The sequence below is a fragment of the Panthera onca genome, chromosome B3 (assembly GCF_046562875.1).
Source record: "Panthera onca isolate mPanOnc1 chromosome B3, mPanOnc1 haplotype 2, whole genome shotgun sequence".
NCBI lineage: Eukaryota > Metazoa > Chordata > Mammalia > Carnivora > Felidae > Panthera > Panthera onca.
This window is the reverse complement of record NC_138344.1, coordinates 94,607,242-94,625,552: the sequence shown is the minus strand read 5'-3', so window position 1 is coordinate 94,625,552 and position 18,311 is coordinate 94,607,242. Positions and strand designations below refer to the sequence as shown.

Here is an 18,311-nt window from a genome sequence, read left to right as displayed (position 1 = left end):
AGTGGTGGTATCCATTTACTATGTCACTAGGCAGAGAGCAGACCTAACAGTAAGTGCCTAGTAGTAAATAAATATTAATCACCAAAACATCAGAAGTTTTTGTTGTGTTTATATATGGCCACCCTAATAATTTTGGAATGAAATTTATTCTCAATGTACGTCCATACGAAGCTATTAATAAATTAATATATATATTTAAACTTTTAAAATTAAGAATTGTCTGTTTAAAAATTTTATTTAGGTTTATCATTTTTTCTATAGAAACAGAATCAGGAAAATTCTTACCAAATGAAAGTAAACTCATTTAAATATTATGGTGCTGACAAGAGTAAATGCTCCTTGACATACTAATTTTTGGGGACTCTTAAAAAAAGAAAAACTATTGTAGGATACAATTTACTTTGTGCTATAGAACTTTAATTATATTTGAAATATATGCGCACAAGTTATATACCAAATATAGGCATTTTCAGCACATTTTCCTTTCTAGCCACAAAGCTGTATTTCAGTGCCTGTTAAAATATAATCGTATACACACACACACACACACACACACACACACACACACACAAGCACACACACACACTCTGGGTAATAGAATGACATAATTTTTCTTAATTTCATCCTACAGTCATATACTGATAAAGACATTGTTAGCAATAAATAAATAATTGTTAGCATTTTATTTCTGGAAAAATGTAACAAACAACAGTATGAGAATGTGATTTAAATATTTGTTTTTTGGTGTTTTCTTTAAGAATGAAGATTTGTGCCTTTTCTGAACAATATTTTAAAGGATACTCTGAGATTCAGATTTCTTCAAAGTTATAACATTTAATATCTATGTAGAGTGTGGTTTTTCTAGACAGGAGTATCCTAGGTGTCAGGTGGATAAATTGGACTATAATCTATGAGTACAAAATATGCTGTACCAGTACATGAGGGTAAGGATTATGTCTGCTTTGTTCATCTCATGTAATAAGAGCCTCATCTAGCACCTAGTCCTGAAAAGGAGCCCTATAAATTTTTCTTGAATAAAAAGGAATATATAAACATTGTTTTTGGTATTCATTTATCTCTCCTCACTCAGTTGCAAACAAAAAAGCATATGAAAATATATGGGGCTGACTAGTAAATAAAATTAAAAGCAAATTTTTTTTTAATTTCTAGTGCATTCTTATATAGTTCTAAGATTTCCATGGTATTTTCTTGCTTTTATGGGATGAACTAAGAAAAATCAGGTTAAACTCAAGAAAGGTCACCCACAATGCAATGAGAAGGCCTCCATTATCTGCAGGTCTTTCAAATTCACATCATTTTTGCCAGTGTCATTTATATATGGTTAATGGTAACAGTGAACGGACAATATTTTATTCTGATTATTAATGTTTCAGTGCATATGCCACATTTTATCATATAGGGATATTAAGTGATATTAAGGGGGAGGGAAATGAGTAGGATGTTAGTAAAGAGAAGAATGTATGTCTGTGAATCACTGCCATAAATAAATGTGCAAACCCTATTCTATATTGAGTCCCATGGTATCATTCAAAGTTTAGAACTGGGGCCCTTGGGAGGCCAGTAGATGCTCCCCCAAAAGTCTCTGGTAGTTATCACTGCTGACACATGTTAAGAGAACAGTACTGCCCTTAGACCCAGAAAGCACTGCTGTTAGGATACAAACACAGCATGTTTTCCAAACCATCTGCCAAGAGGTTCTTCTGGCCATCTGCATGAGCCAGCACACAGATTCAACTGGAAACATCTATGTATGGTGAAATAGAACAGTCATAGCAAATGTGGTTTTTTTTTAATTCTCTTTAGTGCAGGTTATTTAAATATATGAAAATGCCTTATGAATATGAACTGACTCAATTCTTACCAAACTAGTTTTGGTCAGCATGTAGATAAAATCTTAGAAGAATTTTCTTTAATCTGACATTTGTGCAATATTCTCTGTGAAATTGCACCATAATTAAAGGGTGGCACAGGTATTGAATTGGGCTTATGATCCATATTGTTATTTTTAAGTCTAATACCTAAATGATTTTATACAAAACAAGTTACATCATGTGTTCAAAATTCATTGGCAACAATTTTTAAGTATCATATATAGACAAAGCATCTTTTATATCACTGGAAAATATTATCCAATTTATAAAAATCAGTGTTTAGAATCTCTAAGTGACTTAGATCTTCAGACTGTTTCCAGGTTTCCTAAATGAGGTTTTTGACATGCACACAACAAAGAAACATATATACACTTTGTTTTATTTTGTTTTACTTTATTTCAGCCCAGAGATGATTACCTAGAGTGAATGAATCCTTAATATTATGGAAGTAACACTAACTACCTATGGAATTTTTATGTTTTAGCATTAAAAAAAGGACGATTTTGGATCACACCAGATCCTTATCACAAAGATGACAACATCCAGATTGGGCGTGAGGTGAAAATATCTTGCCAAGTAGAAGCTGTTCCTTCTGAGGAGTTAACATTTAGTTGGTTTAAAAATGGTCGTCCATTGAGAAGTTCTGAGCGGATGGTTATTACACAGACTGATCCGGATGTCTCCCCGGGAACGACAAACTTGGACATCATTGATTTAAAATTCACGGATTTTGGGACATACACATGTGTAGCATCTCTGAAGGGAGGAGGAATATCTGATATCAGTATTGATGTTAATATATCCAGCAGCACAGGTAAGAAGCATATTTGTGATGCAAAAGATGTTTGCATTGAAAATCATTTCTTTATGTTTAGCAGACAAAATAGTTTTCAGTCAAGCTAAGAACATTCTTATTTCCATTTCCTAAAACCACAGTCCTAACATTCTGAATGTCTAATAAATATCACGTTAAAAGACATTGTTACTTCTGTTTTGATTTAGGTTTATAGGAGGCTTTACAGAAGTAGTGTGAGTAACAGTAATAGCATTGGCTATGATAGACATAGGCTTCCAGATTAAATAGTAACAGGTGTTTTTTTTTTTTTTTAAGTTAACTAGGAGCCCTCTGTAGAGCCTAAAATTATATTAATTAATAAAGTTAACAAATTCCTAAAGAGTTAAGACAAATTTTGGGAATTTTAAACAAACAAAATATTTAGTCCTAAGAAGCAAATACTAAGAGATCATTTGAAAGTATTCAAATACAAGATTTATAAAAAATGCATTTTCCACCAATTCAAACCAATGATAAAAGTGTTAAACGTGTAATCCGATGTGGCTTTTTGAAGAACGTTATGATAGAATCTCTTCACAGTGGGAACGATTTAATATAAAAATATACTGGAGTGAAATTCCTTCTTTTAAAGTTAAAAATGAAAGTGTTATCAATTTTCTCTCGACTAAACATACATCTGTAGATGAGGTAAATTATAGGACTTTGGTATGGGAGGACATGCTAGCTTACCTCTTAGGATGTTTTTAAAAAGCCTTGTGATTCTGTGAACTGCAATCAGTATGCATGGGGACGACACCAACGTAGCTTTGTTTTGCCAGCTTGTTACCAGACTGAATTTCAATTTAGGATTTTTGTATAATTCTAGGGTGAATAATACGTGTTGAAAACATAGAGCACAGATGTCGCCAGCAGACATACTCTGTTTTGAGAACATTTAAACGGCTTTTCCTTTCCAGTCAGGCAGCATTTTGACTCTCGTGTGGTAACAGATTGACTTGTGATTTTGTGTCTTCTCATGATTTAAATTTCGGTGGACACTGGATTGATTTTACTCCTTAAGGGACATAGGTCCATCTTCAGGCTGACCACATGTGCTTACTTTTCACCATTCCGCATTATTTCTAAGAGATATTTCATTTTTATCAGCCACAGTTAATGTGAAAGGAGGTTAGAGGGATGAAAGTTACTTGTGTTTGGCAGAAGTCACTTTCTAGGCAAAATGATAATAATAGCTATTTTGATAGTAACTATTATCTGAACTTTATTTCCAAGTTGGTGCTAGCACCATTTTAGGATATCTCATAGAAAGCTGTTGATATGCTTAGTCATCATTGTTTATGTTTTCATTCAGTCAACAGACATCCATTGATTGCCTACATCAGTGTGCTAGGTGACATCCCACAATGTCATTTCCTGTAAGAGTGAGAACAATTTTGTAAGACCCAGAATTATCTGTCCTTATTTTTGAGGGACGATTTTCCAGAATTGGTCTACACTAAATTGTGAACACTGCTTTTTTTGTTTGCTTGTTTGTGTGGTTTTGTTTGCTTCTTGTTTTTTTTTTTTTTTTTTTTTTTTTTTTTTTCGGAACCAGTGACATAACCCAGATCCAAACAATCAATACTGCTATCGAAACAGACTTGTCGGATGGTAGCATAGTTCATTCAACATTAAACTTAGACAAAAGAGGGAACATAGAATGGACAGAAGAAAGGAGTATTATATAATATCTACAAAATTAGTTCTGACATTCATTTTCTTTTTCTCTTTTTTTATGTTTACTTATTTTTGAGAGAGAGAGAGTGTGCCTGAGTGAGTAAGCAGGGGAGGGGCAGAGAGAGAATGAGAGAGAGAGAATCCCAAGCAGAGAGAGAGAGAGAGAGAGAGAAGGAGAGACAGTACCATGCAGGCTACACACTGTCAGTGCAGAGCCTGATGCAGGGCTTGAACCTATGAATTGTCCAGTCGTGACCTGAGCCAAAATCAAGAGTCAGATGCTTAACTGACTGAACCACCCTGGTGGCTCCTGACACTCATTTTCAAATATACTACTTATATTACCCATTTCAAACTATGGGCTATAAGAGAAAAGGAGAAAAGGTAACTAGCATTGATTCATGACATTTCTAAAAATCCTAAGTGAAAAGAAATGTCAGAAAAGCAGAAAATATTCTAGAAATGCCTCTTAGGAATAAAAGTTTAGTTATAATAAGTAAAGTTTCTTAAACTGTTATCATCTGGTCTGGTTACCAAATGTAACAATGCTAGAGATAAAAGGAGATATATGAAGTCCTCTTTTTTTCTTTTTTTTTCCAAAAATTTTTAACGTTTATTTATTTTTGAGACAGAGAGAGACAGACCATGAACAGGGGAGGGGCAGAGAGAGAGGGAGACACAGAATCCGAAGCAGGCTCCAGGCTCTGAGCTGTCAGCACAGAGCCCGACGCGGGGCTCGAACTCACGGACCGCGAGATCATGACCTGAGCCGAAGTCGGATGCTCAACTGACCGAGCCACCCAGGCGGCCCTATTAAGTCCTCTTTTAAAACACTCCCCTCTGCTGTCCCCCACCCATCACAGACAGACCTGGTTATTGTCTGTCTCCTCCTTAGAGTGGAAGCTCCATGTAGTCTAGGCCTTTGTCTGTACTGCTTGTTATTATAATATCAGCATTTGGAGCAATATATAGTACTTCGTAGGTACTCAAAAAGTAATTTTATTTATTTATTATTTATTTATTTACTTATTTGTTTACTTATTTACTTATTTATATTGAGCAGGGGAAAGGAGCAAAAGGAGAGAGAAAAAGAATCTTAATCGTAAGCAGGCTCCATACTCAGTCTGAAACCTGATGCAGGGCTTGATCCCATGACCCTGGGTTCCTGACCTGAGCTGAAATCCAGAGTCAGACCCTCAACCAACTGAGCCATCCAGGGCCCCCCCAAAATAATTACTAGATAAAGACATGAGCTAATTTGTGCCCATAGCTTTCCTTTTTAGGTTTTCTTTTCTCTTATTACTCTGAGTTAGGCATTTTTGTGTCTGTCTCCCTGCTCTTATAATTTCCTACTGTCTTTAAGAAACATTATTCAGTACACCAATGTATACTGTGATTTGAGGTGTTATCACTATTAAGGGCAGGAATGGCTCCATAATTTATGGTGTCCTGTGGAAATATAAAGCAGATCCCTTGTTCAGAACCTGCTGAGAATTTCACGGTAACAACATCGAATCATTAATTTAAGCACAGGATCCTTGTGAGTGTGGGTGGCATGGTACTGACATGCACAGGGGATTGAACTTTGATAGAAAGGCCTGAAGAAGATGAAGTTTAATCTAAAGCATGAGTCACTCACTGGAGGCAATTGCATATTCTGTCTTTATGCCAAAACTTGTTTTCATGCTCTTTTTTGATTACAATAGAATGGAATACCAGATTACATTATAAAGATCTGCAGATCTGAGATTATGTGATTCAATGGGTACTGAAAATATTATTTTTATCCTCACATAGTAGAAGACTCCACTTAAAGCAATGCTTTAGGATGAAATATAGAGGTATTCCTGGGGGTAGAATTTGAACAGTGAGAATGAACAAGCTGTAACATGGAGGAAAATCTTGGACTACATTAATTCTATGAACCACACGGGAGGATTCAAAGGAAATTTCCACAGTCAGGCGAGTGAAGTCAAAGAGGAGGAAATTGCTGTTAATATTTAAGTAAATATGTGGGGACCTCTTCGGTTCTGGATTTTGCTAGTTATATTATTACTATTTCAGGGAATTTAGGATTGACCAAGTGGTCGTGATTTTCTTATGTGCTAGATGTTTTCTATATGTTAAATGTAAGCTATTTAGGGTGACATCTTAAACTTAAAAAAAAGCCTCTAAATCTTTTGTTTTTCATAAAAATCTTGCACTTAGGCCTGAGTTATCACTTACTGTGTTTAAGAGACATATATGAACTTTACTAAGCTGAGGATGAGGTACCATAAGGCAATTCTGCCTAATATAGTTAGAAAAGCATTTTTTTTTAATGAAAGCCACATCTCTAGATATGCTTTTGAGGACTTTTAAAACTGAAATATAAAATATCTCAGGAAGGTAAATCCTAGTTTACAGAATTATTAATATTTTAAAAAGATAATGATTTGATTTAAAAAAAAAATGAAGAGAAAGGCTACATGTATTTATTTTGGAGTTTGTCTCATGCATTTGATTGAATAATAAAAACTGTGATATATGATGATAGATTATGTCTTACTTTCACATTAATTCATTATTAGTAGCTACTTTCATTCTGACTCTGCAAGCATTCAGATTGTTTTATTGTAAGCATTTGTTTTGTCTATTTAAAATTCATGTTTCTGGGGCACCTGGGTGGCTCAGTTGGTTGAATGTCCAATTCTTGATTTCGGCTCAAGTCATGATCCCATGATCATGTGACTGGGCCCTGTGATGGGCTCTGTGCTGAGCATGGAACCTGATAAAGATTCTCTCTCTCTCCTTTTGCCCCTTTCCCCCACTCATGCTTTCTCTCTCATTCTAATAATAATAGTAATAATAATAATAATAATAATTCCATGTTTCTTGCAGATTCTTCTGTTATTGTTCTGTATCTGGCTCCATGTCATATGGTGATGGACAAATGGGCCTTTCCCTTAGGGACCTTACAATCTAAGTTTTCATATTACTTAGTTATCAGGTGTCTTAGAAATTAGGCACAGTTTATAGTGGGAAGGAAGCTGTACTTAAATTTGATCATATTTCTGTAGGAACTGTGAATGCTTTCTTTAATATTAGCCCAGGAAAGTTTCAGAGGAAATTGACATTTGAGTTAAATCTTGATAGAAATGGCATTGTGTTAGGAATAGTGGAGGGAGGAGGGTACAGCTGGCAAAATATACAGGATGAAGAAAATCCTGGAAATATTACATGATTCTCATGTTCTGCTTTTACTATAGGATTGATAGTAATTGATATTAAGATAAGTTGTATTGGTTTATTTCAATTTTATTGCTATCATTATGGAAGCTATATTTTATCTAGTAGATAGCTTTAAAAAACACATTGTACTAATTATAAATTTATCAGTTAAAAGTAAATATACTGAAATTTTCATTGTTACAGTTCAGTTTTGTAAAATGAAGATCTTCCCCATACTTGCTGAAAAAAGCATGTGAATTTTAGCCTAAAATCCCAGCAATAGTTAAAACCAACTCTTAAAATCTTTTCACCTGATTGTTAATTCATTTTAAAATATAATTGTTACCGTAACTATTTAATTTTCAGAAGGCTTGCTGAGAATTACTCTATTGCTTCCTCCAGGGTCGTTCTGAGGTAAAGTCCTTAGGTACTTACTAGTTTGCATGTACTTCTTTGCATGACCTGACAAATGTGTAGGTTTATAGGAAACTCAGAAGCATCTGCATCATGCTAGAAAATATAAGCAGTGAGACTGGCGATCTGTGGAATTCCCGTGGTGAGACATCTGGTGGGCAAATAGAGCAGAAGACTCAAAACAGATTTGATGATTTTCTCCTCCCTTGTTAGAATACATGAGCATTTTGTATAGCAGAAAATTGAGCAAGATTTAGAGGATTAAACCATAAGCATAGGCACACAGAGCTGACCAACTGAGAAAATAATTTTGAAATTTTAGCTTCGCTGCTGACTACCTGACTGGTTACTATAAATATGATGGTTAACAAATGTTTGTACAAGCATTCACACCTGTGAAATTAAACGCTCTTGATAACATGGGGATATAATACACAACTAATAAGAATAGCTAATGAGCTGGAAGGCAAAAGAAAAATGATTAAGCCCTGTTCATTAATTTGCTTCTTTGCCCTTTTTCAGTTAAAGAATAATAGAAACGCATGAAATTCTGCTGATTAAAACTGAAGTTCTATAGAATGACTGTAGTGAAAGATAGACCCTTTCATGTAAGAGGAAATTATAAATAAAACCAATGCATGTAAGATCTGACAATGCTTTGATAAGAGGAAACTTCCATGCAGTGAAAAGTTATGTAATCACTTACTCAGTTACTAGACCCAGAAAAATTCATTTTCTTCCTTGACTCCAAAATTATGAAGTTCAGTCCATGACCTACAAATTAATGGTGAAGAACAGAGGTCAGCAATATTTTTCTAGAAAGTTCCAAATAGTAAATATTTTCAGCTTTGTAGGCTATGAGGTTTCTGTTGCAACTATCTTAGTCTGCTGTTGTAGTAGGAAAGCTTCCACATACAGTGGGCATGACTGTGTCCTAATAAAACTTTATTTATAAAAACAGGTTGTGGGCCATATTTTGCCTCAGGCCATGTTGTGCTAAAATCTAACCTAGATTGTTGGAACTCTATTAAGAATTAAAATAGTAACAAAGCTGAATTCTTATGGACTTACTAGGAAACTAAGTTAAACCCACAAATAACTGCTATTTGTCTATACAAATACTAATATATTTTCTATACACTGAGGTGAAATCTCAGCCTTTCTCTATTTCTTATTCATCTGTATATCTTATTGGGTTCCTGGTTAAGCTGATAATTGTCTGCTAGGATGGTCCAAGTTCTAGAATTAATGCATTAAGATCTTCTGAGATTACTTGAGATAGCTCAAATCTCCTTCCTAACACACAAGATTTTCTGCTGCCATCCCTATTCTGCTTGTGACCTCTTAGAGCTATCTTTTATCTGTTTCTACATTTAAAAAATTGTTTTGAATAGCTGAGGAGACAATGAAAAAAAACAACTTTAAAAAAATTTGATACACTGAATTTTGGAGTCTCCTGATTATGGGGTCAGTGTGCTTTTTTCTGAAAGGCTGATTGGCTACTATTCACACTGGCCTCAGGCAGGACTGGTTCTTACAGACTGAATTTACTCTCAATGCTGAAGCTTCTTCTCTCAGTTGACTCTTGTGCTTATTGGAAGGGGTATTATATCTGTCCTTGATACGGGTCAAGAAGAAGCATTGCGTTTTGAGCAGTGTGTCAGTAAAGAGACTGTCACTCTAAAAACTGGTGAATTATCTCTTGTACAGACTTGCCCACTTTCTCTTCATAGGCTTTCCTCTTCATTTACAGCACTGGGACTGGAACTAAATGTAGCTAGCATATATCTTTACTGTGGTACTTAGAGCCTTAAATTGCTATTGTACTTAGTGAATTTCCCAGAGAGACACTGAACTGCAAAATACCGTGTTTAATCACCACATACCCAGAACATTCCTTAGGAAATATTGGGCTATGCATACTCAGAGAGATACCTAATTCTTTTCATTTGTGCTTTCAGTAAAGGATGGTATTTCTGATGGCCTGTATGGTAGGAGTGGCTATATAAATTCATATTTAGGTATGTTAAAGTTTACCAAGAATATTTTATGCTTAACCTTGCCTATTTGAAAATAAGTGTTACTCCTTATATTAAATGTTTTAACTTTAAAATTATTTAATAATTTGGAATTATTTCTTCTGCTCATTTATGTAAATCTTGTATTGCTCAGTGGCTGATGCAGATTTTCTACAAAGGAGACCTATAAATGCAACAATTCGGAAGTGTTGGAGTGGCCAGGCAACTTGTCTGGAATCTGTGTTTGGATAGCTAATATGGCTTTAATTCAGATTGTATGTTTGCAATAATAAAAGAAAAATAGCAGAAATAGCAAAATTTTCTAAAGATGTCTATACTCACTCTTAAGTAGGTTTGAGAAAATATCAGTTGTCCATATCAAATATTATTGTTTGCATTATTCTTATAATTATCATTTAATTTCAGGTAGCTTAATGGGGATTGTGGTGTTTGGAGCTTATGACCAATTCTGTGATGTCTTTGATAACAACCATTCAAATAGTCAAAACCCCATACTTGAATGTTTTTAAGGTAAAGATACTTTCAGAAGTCTTACCAAGTGCCATATTAAAATGTGCCGAATGACCTAAGAGAAAAATTGTTAAATTACACAAAAATAAGGCAAAGTTCTTTACAAAAAGACTCCTGAAACTTCTGAAGTCATCTTAATGGAGACAGGAAACCCTCCACAAGAAATGTACACACTATTGATAGCTCACAATATTGGTATTTTTTCCTTCCATCTGGTATATAAGACCTTTATTTCACAGTCTGTCAGCCCTAAAGAAACTGCCCTTAGTGGAGGAATATTGAGGCTTGGAAATTTAAATTTGAGAGGCAAAGCTAATTTACAGTGCAAGAAGGAATAAAGCCAAGTGTTCTAATATAGCAGAGAGAAATTAAGTATAGTTGTCACCTGAAATTCTGGAATTAATTCATGAAACATAGTGCATATTCAATCCAAAAAAAAAAAGTTTTATTCAACAACCACTGTAGGAAAGGAGGTATGGAAGAAATAAAAACAAATAGGGTATAATTCATAATTGATTGTATATCATAGTGAGAATACACTTGAAAACTTTAATAACAGATGAAGTCTAGAGTTGCTTCACAAGCTATCAGAGAAATATAGAAACATATAGCATGAAATGATTGAATCTGGTCAGCAAGAGTTCTATGGAACAGGTGGCATCTGAACTGGATTAAGAATAAGGATTGTATGTCCCTAGATCTTAGAAGAAAATGCATATAATTAGATCTCATTCACTCAAGCAAGAATGACCAAAGAACTTTATCAAGGGGTGAGTATGATCAGATTGGCATTTGGGAGGGGGGGAGGCTATTCATTGGATGAATCTTCAGAGTTCCAAAAAGAGACAATTAGAGGAAGAACGGTGGAGATATAAAATAGTTTCATTTAGAGATAATGTGAGAGAGAAAACAAAATTTTTATTAAGAAGCAAAAAGGCAGTGGGGCTAGGCAGTCCTTCATGGATGTGAATATTAATGTCACTCATGAATGTCATCTGAGAAGTCAATAAAACCTCTTTGCATCTTAGATTCCTTATCTCTCCACTATATCTTTGGAATATTTTTAAGGAAGAGATTAAAGAAATAGAGTGGGAAAAAAACATTAAAACAAAACAAAACACCCTCATTTTGGAGTGGGGGAGGGGAGGAGCTATTTCTTCAGCCGAAGAAATTAATAAGAATCAGATGAGGCACTGGGGAGCACTTATAACCTCTCCTGTTAAGGGACAATTTAGTCAGTGACCAATACTCTCAAGTCAGCTTAAGAGAGAGTCTGACTGGCATCAGGAAATAAGATAAAAACAGAGAGAGAGAGACAAACCATAAGGGATTCTTAAATACAGAGAGCAAACTGAGAGTTGCTGGTGGGGTTTTGGATAGGGGGATGGGCTAAATGGGTGATAGACATTAAGGAGGGCACTTGTTGGGATGAGCACTGGGTGGTATATGCAAGTGATAAATCACTAATTCTACTCCTGAAACCAGTACTACACTGTATATTAACTAATTTGAATTTAAATAAATAAATTTTTAAAAGACAGAGAGAGGTAAAAAAAAAAAATTAAGAGAGAGAGAGAGAGAGGGAGAAAGCCTGACTGACATTAGAAGAAAGCTATGGACTTGGTCCACGCCCATATTTACCACTTAATAGCTTTATGACCTTGGGTCTGTCTGGACCTCAAGATTTTTCATCTGTAGAATAAAGGAATCAAGTGGGTAACTGGTTTTAAATGGTGTTCTAATGATAACTAGGGATTTGGGGGAAATATTTTCAAGGGCTACTGAACTGGAGAGAGACAGTAAATAACCAGCTGGAAGTTTTATAATCCCCCCCCCTTTCTTTTCAGTTTCAATCAGAGATAAGCATATATCTCTCTTATATTAGGACTTCTATGTAAGATGATATTTGGGCAACAATTCTGATCCAAATTCATGCACAGATGGTATTAACAACACATAGTTGTCAACTGTTTGCTTAGATAAATTCTTTAGTCCCTTCCAAAGTATATTGTTCATTTATGCTTCCAAAATGTTATACTCCAGCTGCTTAGAACATGGCAATGCCACCTTCTGAGTGAGAGACTTTAGGTTGTGGGAGACGTTTGAGAGGACAAACTGATTTAGGATCATTTATAGCTGAAGGGTTGGACAACATCCTTGAGTTTCTGGTTACCAATTAGAGAATCATGTTTGATGACCAAAAGAAAGGTCACAAGTAGAGCATGGATTTCACAAGCAGTTGCATTAATTAGAAGTGGATGAACTTGTCCACGAAGAGAATACGAAACAAAGGTAAAATATATCCAAGGAAATGGTGGAAAAAAGCAAAAATTATAAAGAAAATTAAAAAAAAATGGACATAAGGAAAAAGAGCTCCTCAATTTGTGTGGAAGAAGGAATACCCCGGGGAAAACTTATGTATTTATAGCATCTGTAGGACCTTTAATATCTCTTCATCAGCATGAAGAGGCATGTGAAAGATTTTGTTTGTCCCAGGTACTTTAATATTGATGAATGAATTTTGACAATGGAAGCAGCTCTTACCTTTCTTCTAATGAAAGGATTGTGAATTAAGGGAGAGAGGGTGAGTGGAATAGAGGGGAAGAGAGAGAGAGAAAGAGAGATTTACAAAAAGTAACAATTACACTAATTCTCTTTGCAATGAGATCAGTTGCAATGAGATACGGAATATTTAAAATGCTTTTAGTTAGCCTTATCAGTAAGTTACAAGTTGTTTTGAAAAGCATGAATTGTATCAATGTTTTTGCTACTTATATTTTGGGAGGGCATAAATGCAAAAATTCTGTATTTTCTATAATAGTTCAATAAACTTTAATCATGTTTGTAATTAGAATTATCTCACATAAACTTGAATATCTGTAATTATGGAAGTAACATTGGATTTATAGGTTTCCCTGTTATTCATCTTAAAATATGCTTTCCCCCCCAACCCCACAAATACCAAAACAAAGTTTCTACCTTACAGGTTATAGTTTAACAATGGCTAATTTAGCTATTGTAAAATTACCATGTCTTGTGTTGAATATTTTCTTCACTTGGCAGAGTTAAACACTTTTTGAAATTCCTGGATTGCATTAAGATAAGAACAAGTAAGATAAGAACAGATCAATGGGAAATAGGAAAGAATACCCAATTTATGCTTCCTATACTCTTCATCCTTTTATAAATGCAAGCAATGAGGGCATAAGAACTATTTGAATTTTAAATGACTAAATATAGGTTTATCTAATCTTATGAGGACTAAACACTATTAGTTTCATAATTTGCATTTAAAATTATACTAACTATCAATAATTTAGTTACTAGAGTTAAAGATGACAGTCTATCCATTAATTGATGAACAATAAATTTCTCCATTAAATTTGTACTTAAGAATAGAATATAGGCTAGGGTATATTATTTAAAGCTATGATATAAAAACTTACTCTGGATCTTTTGCCTAGAGAAGAGGATAGAGTTATGGGAAATAACATTATATTTACTATTTATGTGATTATGACCACACTTCATAATTTTGTGTTTGTAGGTGACACTATCAATCTACCATTATCAGGTGAGGAACAGAGAGATGAATAGAAGTAGCCGTGGAGACTAGATCCATAGACTAATAGTTTGATCATCATTTTGCTCTTGTGGAAGCAGGTACTCTAGAATCCTAGATCTTCTAGCATCCGCTAGAACAATTAGTATAGTGAGTTAACTTGTGTGTAGCATGTAGGTTTCATTTTACATATTAGAATGTCTTAAATCAAAGCTATTTCTTTTAAGAGCTCCAAAATAGAAATTAGAGCTACCATTAATGCAAAGAACTTTCCCCAAAGAATATGCTTACAAATGAATACATTTTTTTAGTAAAAGGACCTTATTAATTTTCTGTCTTAATTTTTCATCCTTCATTGTGGCATATCAGTGAGGTTAGGAAAGAGATTAAATACATTTAGAAAATCACTACAACTGGAATTTTGGTGATATGATTTTGGAAAATTTATAAATTTTGAATATCTAGTTTTAAAATAAAAGATGATTGGGGCAGGTCCTCAGACACCTACTTTGTAAAACATTTTTAAAAGATTTCTAAATGTCTCATTTATTGGCATAGTTTTTAAATATTGAGGCCGTTTATAGGTTACCTAATACGTTTTATTTTATAGAGAGGGAAATGGACCCCAAAGCTTAGGTACTTTCTTAGTTCCTATAGCCACATTATGAATTAAGCTTACAATCTCAGATTGTATAAGTATAAGTCCAGTATAAGAGTTTGCAGCATGCTATAAAATGTCACATCACCTTACATTAAATGGCTATTTCCCTTCACCATCTCAGTGATTCTGAATTTGACAAGGGCCTTGCATGAAAGGGTCACTAAAGGAGGTCTTAAAATATTCCAAAAGAGATTCAGGTAACCTGGTTGGATCATCTGCCATGCCCTCTGTTGATGATGGAACACACCTTTCTCTCCTGCTCTGAGAACACCACTCCAAAGAGTGGTAGGATGTTAGGTTCCATTTACCAGTCTTATATTCCACTCACAAAAGCAGAGTAAGGCCTTACCTTATTCTAACCAAGGTACACAGCTTGAACAGTATTCATGTCACCAAAGAAGACCACTTTCAATGTTATGCTAGGTTAAAAATCCTCTAGTGCAGCTCAACATTGTTATACTTATCCTAGCTTCCTGAGAAGAGTGAACCCAGGGTTTGGGTATTTAAAATACTACTTTAACCACACCTGGGGTCTGAGTGGCATAGTTTAAATAACCATAACCCTAGAATATACATTAAAAGTTACAGCATATAAACATAGGTCACATTGTTTACAGTGAAGCATTTTTTTAAAAAAAATTATATCACAGCTTAATAAAAACAGAAAAATGCATGAAATGCAAGCATGCAGCTTAGAGACTGAACACATATATATAACTACACAAAATACACAAAACATTACCATATGTGGAAGATTAAAAGTAAATTATAGACCACATAACATAGAATACCTACTTACAAGAAGTGATAATCTATGAAGTTTGGAGCTTTTATTATATTCTAGTTGCTGGGCTAAATAATTTAAAATGAGTACTTCATTGAATCCTTGGAAAACCCCTTGAAGTACGTACTGCTGTGATTATATCCATTTTACAGATGAGAAACTTGAGCTTTAGAAAGCATAAGTAATTTTACTAGGCCTCAGAGTTTCTAAGTAGCACAGTAAGGTGTTGAACAGAGGTCACTTATGGCTGCCTTTTATATAAAACACATACCCTCTGAATTGAATGAGCTCACGAAATGAGATTTGAGACTCCAGAGATAAACTGTGAGAAATGTATTTTCAATGAGTGAATTCATTTCAGAATTCTCAAATCATAATGTGTTTGCCTTTCATACATCTTTGACTAAACAATTGGAGCCTAAGAAGACCTGTTGGCGAAAGTCAACCTAAGAGGCCGTTAAGAACCAGGACTGAAAGCTTTAGAAAAGGGGACATGGCAGTGATTTGCAGGGAAACTGAAGAATTGAGAATGCTGGACTCCCCTCAAGTATATGACAAGTAAATAAGTCAGAATTTCCCCAAGTTTAGAGATCTTCCATCAGTGATGACTAGATTAAAAAGATGTGAAATGTGAAGCATATCATTGCACTTTAAAGAAAGACTGTTGTGCACAATATGAAATATCCTGGTAATTTAAATATGTGAAGTAGAAAAAATAAAATGACAGGCAGTTCAAATGTCTGCATCTAAAATGGATTTCGTGTGAATTACAGTCCACTATAAATGAAACATAAGTAGTCCACTTTTACCGAGTCTGTCTAAACAATACTTGTAAACAAAATGTATTTAGTTGACATTTAAGCAGAAATATCCTTGCTTAGGAATAAAATGCAATGTAAAACCATATTAATAAAATGGTACTCTATTCACACTCACATATGAGCTCAGAATGAGTTATGTCTCATTCCAATCAATGGCATTATATGAGTTTTTATTTGGTTTTAAAATTGGGCTCATATTTTTATTGTATCATTCTACACTTCTGCAGACTGGCAGAAGGGACCATAAAGTGCAATCATTCATTGGGAGAATATTTGTTAATAAAGTGTTCATGTGTAATAAAAAAGAAACCTATTTTTTAATTGACCAGTTAGTTACCTACTAACAGATCTGTTAATTAAGCCTCATTTGCTGTAAAGAACATGTGGCCTTGATCTGTTGATGGAACATTGTGTTCACTGGTTGTTTCATCTTGCTCTTGACAAAGCGTGAAAGAGCCAGCTTCATTTTATGTCAAAATGTTTATTAAAATGGTAGTAGTGTCTATTTCCACAGGATAAGGCATATTCAATGATACACAATCAGTGGTGTAATTAGGGAATTTGTAAACCACAGGCATTGTGCAGTGTGGTCATTTACAAGGGGCCTAACAATGTCACATGGATTCTACAAGTAGACAAATGGCCTTTTTATTATAGAAGCAAATTGATTTTTCTAGCCATTCCATGTTGAAGAGTTTACCACTGTGAGCAACAGTTGCTCTAGAAAATAAAATAAATTGTGGATTGCTTTAAAGCATCTTTCTTTTGCTATGCTTTCATAAGATGCATTTGATATATAATTTATAGTTATCATCCTTTTAATTTAGAATTCCTTCATCCACAGAAAAGCAATCACATAATTAACATGATCAGACAGCTCCTTTTTACTTACTGGTCCCTGGTTTTCATGGCAACACCCTGACCTTTGTGAAAATGGACAGCACTGACATTTTGTCATCCTCATAAGGGAGGAACAGATGTATTAGGAATGTCCAAGCCCCTTTACTTCATAGAAACAGAATGAGAGCTGGGATATCTGTATTATGTGCCATTTTAGGATAATATCCAAACTCATTGATCAAATTATTGTGTCTAATGAAAGAAATCTGCAACCTTCTTTCCTTGGTTGGCAGTGGGGGATGCCTCTGTTCGAATTTTTAAAAAGTTTATTGCTGTCCATTTCCAAAATGTTATCTTCTTCAAACAGTGTTTTCATCTGAAATGCATATGTATCTCCAATAGAACTGACAATGGCAATGTATATATATATATACATATATATATACATATATATATGTATATATATATGTATATATATATGGTTTTAAAAATATTTCTTTGATTCTGTGTGTACCCATGTTCAATACTTGAGACATCATGGGTATGAATAAAGCAAGATCTTTGCCCTCAATATAGAAATATATGTATAACAATAAAATACAGTCATTGATACCACACCAGTAAAAGGCACTGATAAGAAAACATAATAACATATAAACATACATGGAGTGTTTACTATATGCTGGACGTTGTGCTCAAGATTTTGTATGTATTATATTGTTTAGTCCAAAAAAACTGTAGTTGGTACTATTATGCTACTTTATTTAGAGTAAACGAGACAGTGGTTGGAGGACTTTCCCAAGGTCATGCACCTAGTAGGTGGTAGAGTAAGGATCTGAAATTAGGCTGCCAGCCCTGAGCCTTGCTCTTCACAAGTGTACAACTCAAAGTACTTCACAGTTCAGGGATACTCCAGTGTGCATTGTGCCATTGTATCTTTAAATTATCATTAAATTCTCAAAATGACCTAAAATTGGACAGCTGGAAAGTGGGCTGGGTTAAGCCCAAGTCACATTTCTAATTTTGTACCTTAAATCTCTCCCAAACTCTGCACATCTACTAAAAA

The 18,311-nt window shown here is 34.4% G+C and overlaps 1 protein-coding gene across 1 annotated transcript in view; it reads left to right on the top strand.

Annotated features, from left to right (window-relative positions):
* The window catches only part of MDGA2 (MAM domain containing glycosylphosphatidylinositol anchor 2), an 867,659-nt gene that overhangs the window by 629,317 nt on the left and 220,031 nt on the right, over positions 1-18,311 (top strand). The window contains exon 7 of the mRNA XM_060619633.3: positions 2,377-2,706. Coding sequence (XP_060475616.1) covers positions 2,377-2,706 — 330 coding nt within the window. The remainder of the gene's footprint in view (positions 1-2,376; positions 2,707-18,311) is intronic.